Source organism: Telmatherina bonti (assembly GCF_933228915.1).
Source record: "Telmatherina bonti genome assembly, chromosome: 24".
NCBI classification, from domain to species: Eukaryota; Metazoa; Chordata; class Actinopteri; order Atheriniformes; family Telmatherinidae; genus Telmatherina; species Telmatherina bonti.
The window spans coordinates 16,716,193-16,729,954 of NC_136633.1; the positions used below are offsets into that span (position 1 = coordinate 16,716,193).

Genomic DNA, 13,762 nt, shown 5'->3' on the forward strand with positions numbered 1-13,762 from the left:
CCTTAAAACATGAAGGGTCTATCAACACATATGAAAACTCAAGATTTAGGCAACATCTGACCTTTTTTAAAAAATTTTTTATTTTACGTACATTATATGCATCTGACCCATGAAACAGAAGCACTGAAGACTGTTGTGCAAAATCTTGCCTAACCTTGAGTCGAACACTTAATTCATTAGTTATCTTACATTATAAAATTATAAACACTTTATTTACTAAATACTAGAAGACGTAAATTGCCTTTATTATTAGCACGGGTATAAACACATCACCAATGTTTCTAATGTGTTCTCAATTAAATAAAAGCTCTGTTACCTGTGGGTTCGCTCGAGCTCCCATCGCTTCACTATAGCAACGACCAGTGGCAACGACGCAATGTTGACGCCGGCCCATGACGCAAGCACGTCCGCAGCCTAGCAGCAGAAAAGACGGCGTAAACAAAGCAGGCGGCTACAAGTCAGCTAATGCTAAGTGAATAATGTGTCGTGAGTAAAATAGTGAATGTGGGTTTACTGAGTTGTACACGGACACCTGTTGTTGACGAGTACAACTCTGATTCGTACGTGAATAGACTCGCTCGTGCGCCGTGACTGACACAAACGAGTTGACATGATACCGTTATTGCTAGCTACGTTAGCTTTAGCTAAACTTAAGTAACGGGATTTTGTTGTGATTTAAATATTTGTTTACCGAGTCAGCCGTAATCGATACGGTATAGTAACTATCTCTTAAAACATTGACGTTAATTTCGTCCAGCGTTGTAAAAGCTGCTAGCATAGACATTGTTATGAGTTAGCAGAATTTCATTGGGGATCGTTCAGCTGGCTAAACGAGGCTGGGTGCTGGAGACACTCCTGGGTAGATGACCACTTGTTTGCAGTCATCCAGAGTGCGATGTTCAGTCTGATGGCGAATTGCTGCAACTGGCTGAAACGCTGGCGAGAGCCTGCAAGGTGAGTCAAGTCATTTGACAGTTATAAAAACGTGGAAATAATAAATAATAAGTACTGTAGCTCAAATCCCTGTCAGTAGATTGAACTGAATGCAGAATTTGATAGGTCTGATCAGTTCATGAAAGTCCTTTCAGATGTCAAATACATCTAAAGACCTCTTCTACGGGATGCTGAACAGAAAATATATGCAGAAATATTCAAAACTCATACTTTATTTTTAGGTCTTTTGGTTGTCATTTGCAGATATTGCAAGAGCTGACATGCTGTTGATATGAATTGACAATCATTTCATTGTTATGGTGTTCTTTATGGTGTTTATTTGTTTACTTAAACACAGAGGAAAACATCCAACACTCAGATAATCATTTGTAACTATGTATTGATTTGATCAAACTCTGACATAAAGTGACTGGAGAAGAAGTAGGCAGTAGGGATGTGAATCTAACAACTTGCGATTCAATTTGACTCCGATTACTGGGGTGACGATTCAGTGCAGAATTAATTCTCAATCCTCGCTTCATAATCATACACTTGGGTAACAAAAAGGTGCTAACAACACAGCAGCCAGACCATCATTCTGCTGCTATAATTCCCAATAAGACTAGTAAAAAAAAAAAAAAAAAAAAATTATATATATATATATATATATATATATATATATATATATATATATATATATATATATATATAAGAATGAAAACAATAAAAAAAGAAAAGAAAATGTATAATGGATTATTTTTATTTATTTGAAAAAAAAATCTATTCTTTAACAAAATTATGGGATTTTAAAAATTGTGAGGCAAAAAAAAATCCAGAATTTTTTTTATTTTTATTTGATTCCCACCCCGAGTGGGCAGAGTATGAGCTAGTTTAAGATAACTAAGTGTTGCTGTGTATTTATTACCTCCACCGGGTAGGTTATGTTTTCGTTGGAGTTTGTTTGGTTGTCTGTTAGCAACATTACTCAAAAAGTTATGAATGGATTTTGATGAAATTTTCAGGATATGTTGAGGGTCTCACAATGAACAATCAAGTACATTTTGGTGGAGATCTGGAAGAGATCCTGGATTCTGGATCACTTTGAAGTTATGTTGGGTGTTAATCACGATATGCTTGACGGAGATATGCGCTCTCCGAGTGCTTTTCTTGTTTATTTATTTAATTTTATTTTCTCAAAAGAAAATGACTGAGATAGGCTCCAGCTCCCACGTGACCCTTAATCGGACGAAGCGATTCGGAAAATAAAGGAATGAATGAAAAGAAAATGGAGATGCTGCCTGTTGATACTCTTCTACTGTAAAGTGTTATTTTGAATTTCTAAGCCTACACATGTTAATACTTTTATTACCTATAGAAATGACTTCATGCTTACTTTTACTTTTGAACAAGTGGACAGACAAATTATAGTTTTGTGTGAACAAACCAGTGAACAAAAATAAAACATAGCAGGTTAGATAAACATACTTCTGACGTAATTTCTCAATTTTTTCCTTATATATTATCTTCAGGCATTTTGTGAGTTAATCATCAGATGGAAACAAAAGCAAAAACATTGAATATTATTGGGTTTTGGGCGGTGACTTGGTGCCAAACATATGAGACTTGAGTGTGCAAACCAGCAAGACCAGCACAAAATGATCAACAGAGCTTATCTCACGTGGTAACTGTGTGATCCTTTGGACTTAGTCAGAAATCCTCAACTAATCCTGCAGCCAGGTCTGTTCAGTAGGGCTCTTCTATTTGACCTGTTGGTGTTGGTGGTTTGCAGCTGCAACCACGGAGTGTTATGGGTTAGCGGGGAGAGTCTTGCCTTTTGGAAGTGTACAACGTGAGGCTGTCCCAATGAAGGCCAGCTGGCTCCAGGTGACAGTTGGATGGATTGTACGGTTGATGTCGTTTCGGCGCAAGTGTCAAAGTTAAGTATGCAGCTAGGAGACGAAGACTGGGTCTGGTTATGTGTCCTCTTTCTGTTTGTTAACTCACTAAGATGCCAGATTTTGCTATTTTTGATGGTTTGTTTCATAGACTACAGATCAACAGGGTTTCTGTTGTGATGAAAGAAAATAGCAGGCTTCAGATTGCAGTACATCCTGTTTTTCTTGGTGTTTTAAAAAGGTCTAAAACCTAATTGTAGGATGGAATAGTGATTTATATTTGAAATGATTAAATATTTTTGACAGGTGCATTTCGGTTGAATGTAGCCATGATATACATTAATAAATCCCCCCTTTTTTGGCAAGTTTAGCAAATTAGTGTGGCAAATTTAGCTTTGCATTCAGGAAAATGTTTCTTTACAACATTTTAAAATGTGCATAAGGCAACAATATAATAAGATTGACTGATTGACTTGCTGATGCATGTTGTCATCCTACCATTTTGCTGACTTGTGAGCATGACTGCATCTGTTTATTGCCTGTGGTCAGTATTAAAATGTTTTTAATGTTCATAGTAAGCAGCACCACAATGTGGAACTGTCTTATGACACTGAAAAGAGAATTTACAAACAAGAAAATGATTGCTTTATTGAGCTCATTTGAAATATATGTACATTGGCACATTTATCAGAAAGCAGGAGATAGTAAAGTGTGTGTGTGCCTCCTTTTTGTTTACTCAGCCATAAGTGAATAGAACAGGCATATAAAGTGGAACCAAAAGGCCTCGTCATTGTGTCACTGTTGCTGACGCATTCAGTTCATGCTGCATGTCTGATCAAGTTGGTCATTGAGATTATTAACTGGCTTATCTGTGCCCTAAAATGCGTCATGAGAGCTAATGCCACTTGGTTGGCTCTGTCAGATGGTAACAGCGATGTTTGTAGTACTCATCTATTCATATCTTACTGTTTTGTCTTATAGAAAAGTGACGCTGGTGATGGTGGGCCTTGATAATGCAGGGAAGACGGCAACAGTGCGAGGAATCCAGGGAGGTAAGGATCCTTTGTTATGAGTGTTAATAATGCATATTAGTATGTCGTCTCTACTCTTTTTATGGCCTGTCTTGCTCTTCTGTTGTCTTCTTTTAAATATTTTAAGTCCCATTTGTCTATGTTTAGTTATGCATTGCTGATGTAATATTTAATCATGATTAATATAGTTTGAAATGCGATCTGTGCTCCAAAGGTTTGGTCTTTCTTCCTCTTAGACAATCCACAGGATGTTGCTCCCACTGTGGGCTTTTCCAAAGTTGACTTAAAGCAGGGCAAGTTTGAGGTGACCATCTTCGACCTTGGTGGTGGGAAGAGAATCCGGGGCATCTGGAAAAACTATTACTCGGAGTCACACGGTGTTGTGTTTGTGGTGGACTCGAGCGACGTCCAGCGGATCCAGGAGACGCGAGAGACCATGGCGGAGGTTCTCCAGCACCCACGCATCGCCGGGAAACCTGTGCTAGTGTGAGTGTGCAGACTGGCAAAACAGAAACTACCGAAAGCTTCGGAGAAACTCAAAGTGCTGCTCTGCTGAAAAGTACTCCTAGAGACATCTGTTTAATCTGTAATCAGGACACAAAGCGCAAGCTGGGAAATTTAGCGTACATTTTTTTGGTATGCAAAGTGTTCCAATCAGCAATCAGCACAGGCACATTTCCATAAGATTTCCAGTCGCTGCAACCATACTCATCATCTTGGTGACTGTCTCTGGAACGACTTATTTTCTGCCTTTCCTGCATAAACAATCTTTTTCTTTTCTGCTCTCAGGCTTGCCAACAAACAAGACCAGGAGGGAGCGCTGGCCGAAGCAGACATCATCGAGAACCTGTCGTTAGAGAAGCTTGTTAATGAGAACAAGTGTCTCTGTCAGATTGTAAGTGTTTCTGCACCTGTTGTGAAGCCACAGTTGAACGTAAACAAGGACATGTTTTGGCTTTGTGTGCACAAAAAGTTGTACTTGGCTCAACGGAGAAAAGTTTCTTCCTGCTAATTTAGCCAACCTTGAGGTTAGCTTGAAGTTTGCATCAAATGACATGTAACAAACTTCTCTGAATACGTTCCTCCTCCTCCAGGAGCCGTGCTCTGCCGTTTTAGGCTATGGAAAAAAGGTCGACAAGTCCATCAAGAAGGGCCTGAACTGGCTACTCAACAACATTGCCAAAGACTACGAGGCTATCACTGAGCGTGTGCAGAAGGACACAGCCGAGCAGCGCGCTCTAGAGGAGCAGGACAAGAAGGAGAGGGCAGAGCGGGTACGGCGGATACGAGAGGAGAGGTGAGGGTATGAGTCTGTGGGGCAAAAAAAAAGACTCCATTGGATGTTAAAATGTTAGACTTAAAAACTTCCCAGATGTATATCGGAGGAAAAGAAGCATGTCAATGTTGTTCCCGTCAACAGAGAGCGGCAAGAGCGCGAGGAAGCAGAGCGAGAAGGCAGACCGATCCAAGAAGAGGAGTCCAACGATGAGAACATCCAGAGCCCCTTCCAGCCAATAGGAACTGTGATTTCCAAGGTGCATAAGCTTGTCTGGACAGCCTGAACTGCTTCATTACTGTTCAATACTTGGAGCTTTGAGTCAGCGCTGAAGCTCAAGTGGAACTGTGTTTTTATTAATTTTGTTTTCAGAATGAAGACAAAGAAAAGGAGAAGAAGAGGCAAGGCGAGCTCCAGGAGGGCAGGAGTAACAGCCTGAAGGGAGGGGTAGAGACAGAGGAAGAGGAATATGAAGACAATGGCGAAGAGCCAGATGACACGAGACAAACACCGGATGACGCCGCTTCAGGTGAGTCTTTATACAAATAGACTGAAAACATCAATAAGAGGAAGGAAAAAGTCGGTTTATTGCAGCTGTAACGTACGGATCCTTTATCAGCTCGCATGTCTGAGTTGTTTTTGTATTTTTTTTATCCGCAACAGGTGAGCAAAGTAAAACAAAGTCAAGGAAACTCCACTTGAAGAGGAAACACAGGGTGGACCCACTGAGGACAGATGATGGGCCGGCAGAGAGCCCCACCCCTCCACCTCCTCCAGGTCAGTGTGTTCATCCTGACCAGCTCCGTCTTAAGGCCCCGTTTCACACGGCTGTGTTCTTAGTTCATGTGACAAGCTGGACACACACACATAAGGATGTTTTTGTCCCGATTTTCCCTCTTGTAAGGTTATCCGATTAAATGATCCTGTGGTTCGAGGTGTGTTAAGTGTGAGTTTGTCCCGACAATCCGCTCTGAAACGTGTCGGTGCCGACAATCGCCCGTGTTAAACTTGATCGTTATTTACGACCAGAGATTTTCACGTGTGAATGGAAAGGCGACGACTCCCGGGTCGTGGCTCTGTGGAGTTTCACGTGGAACGGAATTTAGCCGATAAAGAAAGAAAGAAGGAAGCAGACGAAAAGTCAAGTCAATAGTCCGAAGACCACCCCCATCCACTGGTTTTGTATGTCCTCTTCCATACTGGGTGTTGAGTTTTCCAGTTGCTGCATTTCTTCTTCGTCATTTTTGTTAGATCACGTGAGATTTCTGGCTCGGAGGACTGGATCCTAGATCGCCTGTGGGGCCGAATCATGTTGTGTGTGGTGTGCCGACATTATTGTAGCACACCACATACAATACGATCAAGCCCTAACAAATAATCAGATTATCTCTAACAGATAAAACATCTCTTCAGGTTTAGAAAATCCGTGTGCGTACCAAGCTTTTCTATGATGCACCCATCTCCTGAAATCAATAACTAAGTGTGTTTGAGATGCAGCCCTATTTTCTAGTCTCTCAGTGTACTTTTATGTTTCTGTTCTGCTGTTCATTTAAAACTCAGCTTCATTCAACGTTTACTCGTCGCCCTAAGCCGTATGAAGTTTAGGTGCCGACATAAATGAAATTTCAAACCAGATTAATGCAAGGTTCTGAGTGGAGTTGAAGAAAGATTACATTTTCTTTCTTAAAGGAAGTTTATGGACAGACTTGGGTGTAAAACTTTGCTGTTAAAATGGTTTTAATGTGGTGCTTCAGAGCTCTGCCATTGGGTGGAAGACTGACTCTGCTGACAAACATGGCATGAGACAAATTGCAGCTGTATTCTGGATGGTTCACAGATGTCTGTGTTTCCATGTTGTTCCTAATGATGATAGTTGGTAAGATTAAGTCTTTTTCCCCTCCTAGGCTTTATCCATTTATTAGCAATTTTCCTGTATTTGACCATTTATCTCTGTTTATTAATTCAGTGGGTTTCTGTCGAAGGACAAGCAGTCATGTCCAAAATTCCTGGCAAACGTTTACATGGGAGTTTTAATTCCTGTTTAATTTGGAATAAAAGTTAATCCCGCTTTAAACTGATAAAAAATGACCATGTAGACACTTAATTCCTAATGCAAATTTCTGTTCTGATCTAAACTTAATTCCGATGTAAGTGGCTGCTTGATTTGCATTTTAATTCCAAACTATTTAATTCTGATGCGCGTTGTTTTGCCTCCCGTGTTCGGTGGTCTGTCTTCCTTCTCCTTCTCAGTTGCTGCAAAAAGTGAAGTAGTATGCTCGTATTGAGCTGGCACTTCAAATTTATAATAAAATAGCGCTGAAACCGGTACTTATTATTAGGGCTCTGACGATATGCTTTAGTCCCGATTCGATTCAAATCTGATTTTTTTTGGGTGCCGATTCAATTTAAATTGCGATTCTCACAATTCTTCGATATTGCTGATTTCTGTAGATTAAAAACAAAAAAAATGTATAAAACTTTTTTTTGCTCATCTGTTTTCTTGATTTCAATGATGAAAAAAATCGATTTTAAAATTGTGAAGCAAAAAATCCCGATTTTCGATTTTTTGATTAGATTTTTCCACCCCTACTTATTATGCTGTTATAATATTATAATGTTATACGGGACAAGTTATAACTGAAAAAACGAGAAGCAGGGGGCGAACTTTGTTTATTTTTGGTATATGTCATGTGCACCCTTTATCCAATCAGAATCATTGGAATTATTATTTTCACGTAAACTCGTAGGAGAATACGTTAATTCTGAATTATTTATTTAATTCACAATTAAAAATTAAAATTAAATGACATAAAATTAAATTAGAATTAAAAAGCATGTTACCATACTGAAAAGAGATGTGTTGTGAAGGAATTATGAGCAGTGAGTTGACCATTCTTCTTCCGTCTCCTGTTCTTACTCAATCCAGTTACACCATTATGTTTTATTTTAAATTGGCTTTTAATGAATGAACTTGGAGATTAGTTTTTAATCAAACAAAAATCTCTGCTGGGTTTGAGATTCTCAAATGAACCTAATTTATTTTCAGCCACTAAACCAGTTTAGCTGATTTATTCTGGAACCAGTTTAGCAGATGCATGTTTGTCTCCCAGTTACAGGATCCATCCCAGCTTTGCTGTCAATACAAGTAGCTCCAAGCAACAAAATATCCAATGGATGCGGTTTGCTTAGAGTTTTCTTCTAAAGTACTGCAGAGACAGGTGTATTTAATACCATTGAGAAATAAGACACTTGTACTAAACCAGCAAAGACTGAGAGGTGACATTGAACCATGTCTGCCATTACCAGTATGCTCATTTCCAAGATGGAAGGATGCCAGAATTAAATATGCTTTTGTTGCAGTTCTATAGCGCTTAAAAATCTAGTTTTTCTATCAACTTTGGCTACTTTTTTATTAAAGCTCATTTTCATTCCAGTCGTCGTACCTCTTTGTTTTCAGAGGAAATGCTTTTTTTAAAAATTTCATCTTCAGGATATTAAATGAAACCCGTAGGAAGTTTTATTATGAGCAACCAGCAACAAAAAGGTGTAATTTGCAATGGAAAGGTGTTTTACCACCAACAGAGTGAATCAGTAAGAGCTGTTGGCTGAAAACGTTGCGTTTGTCGCCACTGGTGTTCAACCTGTCCTTAAAAATTTGAGGAAACTGAAACTGGGAGACAAAAGAAGCAGAATATGGTTTTAAAACTATGGATCCGGCAAATATTTGAGGGTGATAGCGTTGAGAATCAGGGAGAAAAGATCTGAAGTCTCAACAGAAATGGTCTGCGTGAAAAGGGGGCTTTCAACAACCATCCTATGGAAAGGGAACTGGGAGAGTTGGACTAAATGGCACAAGAACTGGACTGATAATCACCAACAACGGGTCATATGAAGTCATAAATCCTCCTTAGAGCCCAGACATCGGCACTATTGAATCCTTATTGAAGGATAATCTTTCTAGCTGACTTCAGATTTAAGCACTGTGCTGTATCTTGTAAATAGCTGCTGTTTGGCCTTATATTGTGTGTATTGGGCATTTTTTGTTTTGTTAATTCCTTTGAGTAACTTCTAACAGAGTCAGATCATCATCTGGTGGTGTGATGACGCAGCTACTTCAACATTTATCCTCATCAGTTCTTTATTTTTTTTGTCTTTTTGTTGTTTTTAGTGGGATGGGCCACACCTAAAGTGTCTAGACTGCCTAAACTAGAGCCACTTGGAGACTCGAAGCATCCTGGTAAAGCTGCCTGCAGATTCCTGTCGTGCTCACCGTTAACTACATGTTTATGCATCACCAGTGTCTCACTAACTCAGTCTGAACTCATTCTGTAACTATTAATGCACGGTGTCTGTGTTTCCTCCATGCTTCAACACACTGGATTGAATTTTTTAGCATCTTTTCTTTAGTAGATTTGTCATGAAAAGTAGTTATATTTGTGTCTCCCGGCAGAGAGTTTGCTGTGTTTCAGAGCTTTACTGGTGTGTGGCGTTGCAGGGGAAACACTGAACTCTGTCTTGCTTAAGATGTGTGCTGACTGTTAATTAGCATCACAGACTCATCTTTTTCTTTTCCTCCTGCATCTCACCAGACATATGTGTGTGTCCCTCCTGGTTGCAGACATCTTAATCAACTCAAACGCCTGTTTGTGTATTCATGCTCATTTTTCCTCCAGTCAACAGATCTTAACAACATCTGTGCAGCATCGCCTGCAGCTTCTCTAATTTGCTTCTACCATCTTGAATCTAACATAAAGCATTAGTGGACAGTGGCTGCTTTTTTTTTTTTTTCTTTCCAGGACTCGTTGGATGTAGTTCATTAACTTAGCCGAACCTTTTCTCCTCCTCTCCCCTCCCTTTCCCCTCTACAGAGATTTACAAGAAGCCTCTACCGCCTCTTGCGAACAGGCCTCGGCCTAACGGCGACGCTCACGATGTCGTAGTTTAAACCCCCTTTTTCACCGATCCAGGTTAGCTCTTGACCAATCATAGCTCTTTCTCCTTTGCTTTCTGTCTCAAGCGGGCGCTGTGTAGACAACCAAACTAAATGGATGTTTTGCGGGAGCCAGCGCCAGAGCGGAAGTGCAGCGGACACGCAGCAAAGTAGCGGCTTGAAGTCCTGCTCGGAGGTCGTGATTTGATGTCACAAACTGACGTGATTAAATGTGAACTGCTTGAACTCTGACAGGTTCTGTCATCTCTCAACAAAAGCACTTTTAGTGCTGAATTGCTACTTTTGTATTCATAACATCAGTATTACAAAGCTCGGACTACACGTGTCCAACTGAAACACTTATTTGACAAAGAATGTAAATAATATATATGTGTCTGTTACTGAAAATGTTTTTTTTATTTGTGCACACATCGCCATAAAAAATTATCGCATTTCTGTCCTTTTTGTTTTGCACCTTGAGATTCGGAGTGTAACCATGTTATCATGGACGAATGTGGATAGATAATTAGTGGTCTTATAAGGCTCAGTGCTTTAGTTGGAGCCTTTTAGAGTAAGAAACATATATTATTTTTTAAATCTGTCTCCAGATTAAACTAATGAACACTACATTATTTTACGTAGTAAGTACATAATGGTTGTCAATCATCGGTTTTTGTGCTGAATGTCTCAATGTTTGATTGAAACCCTGTAAAAATTGTCTTAAGAAAAATGCTAATTTTTTTTTTTGTCCTTTTAGTCTCCAGTCAGAATCGTTTTATAGGATTTTGAGTCGCAAATTTGAAATTTTACTTGTCGACAGGGCTACAAATTTTTTACGCATTCTGCTGTTTACACTGAGCATCTGTTTTTAATGTGATGCTTCCCTGATGTTGTCATGTGTACGCATTTTATATTATATAGCTATAAATGCATCTCAGACAGCTGTTTCTGTGAATGCTGCAGTTGGAATAAAGGTAAATATTCCCACAGTGACTAGCTAGAAAAAAAAGAGGTTATGCTTTTTGTAGCAACTTGAAATATCACATTAAAACCACAAAACTGTACACATCTGTTACGGGAAATTCTACTCTTGCTAATGCATAGATGTTTGAAAATATTTTTTCTACTCTGTTTAAATTTTATAACAGCACAATTAAAGATGTTTTCAATATGTTATTAAGCCATTAGTATCATTTTGTGTGTGTGTGTGTGTGTGTGTGTGTGTGTGTGTGTGTGTGTGTGTGTGTGTGTGTGTGTGTGTGTGTGTGTGTGTGTGTGTGTGTGTGTGTGTGTGTGTGTGTGTGTGTGTGTGTGTGTGTGTTTGAAGTACTTCTGCATCACGACCAGCTGTAGCTAGGCTGTGATTATGGTGCTTGTTGCCGTGGAGTGTTTGTTGTGTTATTTTTGGCTCCACATGAGCATCATTTGGTTAACCATCCTGTTCCTGATTAACATACACACCTGTGTATGTTTGTCACAGTTCATATTTATTATGTACTTTTGGTAATATTGCCCTACACTGTTGAGTGGATTAAAAAAAAACAAAAAAGGTTTACTATAATGAGGCCACATTTACACCCTGACACTACTGCGCAAAGGTACCCAGAGTTGTCAAAAGCGCCTGCAGGGATTTGAAAAACTGGAGTATCAAACAAAGGCATGTTTTAAGAGCTACTTCATTATTATCATAAGTAGCAGATTGGAAAATAAATATTTAAAAAGTAAAACAAATGACAGTAAAGTACCAAACAGGCTGCGTCACTTAGCAACAGTAACTAAGCACAACCTGTTGGAACTGAAACATTGTGCCTAACCTTTCAATAATGGCTAGTTTTTCTTGTTAGCTTTATTATTCTTATTTTATGGCAGTTTTAAATCATTCACAGAACTTCGGTGGAGTAAACGGCGAAGGTAAGGCACAGTGTGTGATGCTATCTGGAAAAATGTACTTTTGTGATAAATTAGGCGAAAGACACGCATGTTGAAGCTAAAGATGTAGCTGTGAAAAAGTTAGCAGGCCCAAGCTACACAGTTTTATAGATTTTACCGCCATATGCCGACTTACACATGTGCTTTCCCCATAAAACTATTTAATTATATGGATCACTGTTTTACCCACAGTTTTAATAAGGGTCAAGGGTCATTGGACTTGTAGGCTGTATTCCAACTTACTATTGACCAGGAGGAGCATGAATGAGTTCTGTAATAGACTGGCAACCAGTCCAGGATGTGTCTGCTTTCCACCTGATTGCTAAGCTCCAGCTAACCCTGAATAAGCAATATAAATAATAAATGACTGATGATTAATATCAATACTTATCCAACAATAAACCAGTGTTGGTCTTTGAGTGAGATTAAACCAAAATTAATTTCTGATTTTGACAAAAGCGAATAATAGTTGAGTTATTTTGTTACATTGTTGATGTTTTACATGTTTAATATTGTTTTCACAAAAAGCTTGTCTTTATAAAATTGCTCAGTTCTGCCATTAAGATTGTTAAAGAGGCTCTGTTATGCTATTTTGAGATTTCTGAGCTTTTTACAGTGTAATAGTGTTGAATACTCATGCAAGCCGTTTTCAATCACATAAACGCAAGTTTGAGTTTTCCAGCATGTCTTTCCATTTGGTTTCCATGGTGCTGAAAACGACTGGTTTTACGCCTTGTCCACATGTAGCTGGGTTTTTGTAAAACCAAATATCTTCCCCCCTTCTGGACAGTGAAAATAATGAGTCCATACAGCCTTTTTTTAAAAACAAATCTATCCACAACGATCCACATAACCGCGTTGTTAAGCACATTCATAAGCATATCAAATCTTCAGGTGGCGGTAGCGCCCCTAATCCTATCCATTTAGAATAATCTTCCGTTCCCCGAAGTCTCTTCCACAAAACCCAAAACATGTCTCTTAGATTGCGTAAAATAATTATCCATAATGTCATCCTTCGCCCGTAGTCGTCTCTGATTGTATATGTTCACATGCCAACCTGCAAACAGTATTTATTCGCAAATCTTCACTTTGGTTGGAGGTTTTTTTTAAAGAATCGTTTTTGATTGCAGAAATCTGAGTTTTTGTGTGAATGACAGGCCAAATCGGAGAAATGTCTTCGTTTTGTGAGATTCCTGCTATGTGTAGACAAAGTCTCAGAGCGTTTCTTCCACTACTGACTTCCCGATGATTAGCTATCTTCTCCAGGTTGTGCACATTCACAAAAAGAAAGCCACACCCACTGTTACTGCTCAGTACAATGGGCACGAAACACGGGGAGCAATAAATGACATTGTCACACATCACGCTCTCGGATCACTTGTCTTCAAGAAATTTTATTGGTTATGATATTGGAGAGAATTTAGGTATTTTCACTGCAGTACGTGACAGATAAAGCATGAAGGGTCGGGAGGTTTTTGTATGAACTGACAAAAAATCTTGCTGTTAACTCGACTTAAAAAAACAAACAAAAAACAACCCTGGGTTCATCCTACTTTAAAAACAAGTTAACATCCTGGTGAATATGATAATTTGATATTAGATCTCAAGGCCAGTCCAGAAAAATTCATGTTTTAATTGAACAATGAGGGCTGCACGGTGGCGCAGTGGTTAGCACTGTGGCCTCACAGCAAGAAGGTCGCTGGTTTGATCCTTGGCTGGTTTGGTCAGTGGCCTTTCTGTGTTCTCCCTGTGTATGCGTGGGTTCTCT

At 39.2% G+C, this 13,762-nt stretch overlaps 1 protein-coding gene across 1 annotated transcript; it reads left to right on the forward strand.

Annotated features, from left to right (window-relative positions):
- Window positions 1–652: 652 nt before the first annotated feature.
- On the forward strand, window positions 653–10,552 carry arl13b (ADP-ribosylation factor-like 13b). Its single transcript, XM_079263619.1, has 10 exons — window positions 653–954; window positions 3,810–3,880; window positions 4,096–4,345; window positions 4,649–4,754; window positions 4,954–5,156; window positions 5,280–5,394; window positions 5,508–5,664; window positions 5,799–5,912; window positions 9,304–9,372; window positions 10,004–10,552. The coding sequence occupies exons 1-10, from the start codon at window positions 896–898 to the stop codon at window positions 10,078–10,080; spliced, it is 1,221 nt and encodes a 406-aa protein (XP_079119745.1). The 5' UTR covers window positions 653–895; the 3' UTR covers window positions 10,081–10,552.
- The last annotated feature ends 3,210 nt before the right edge of the window (window positions 10,553–13,762 follow it).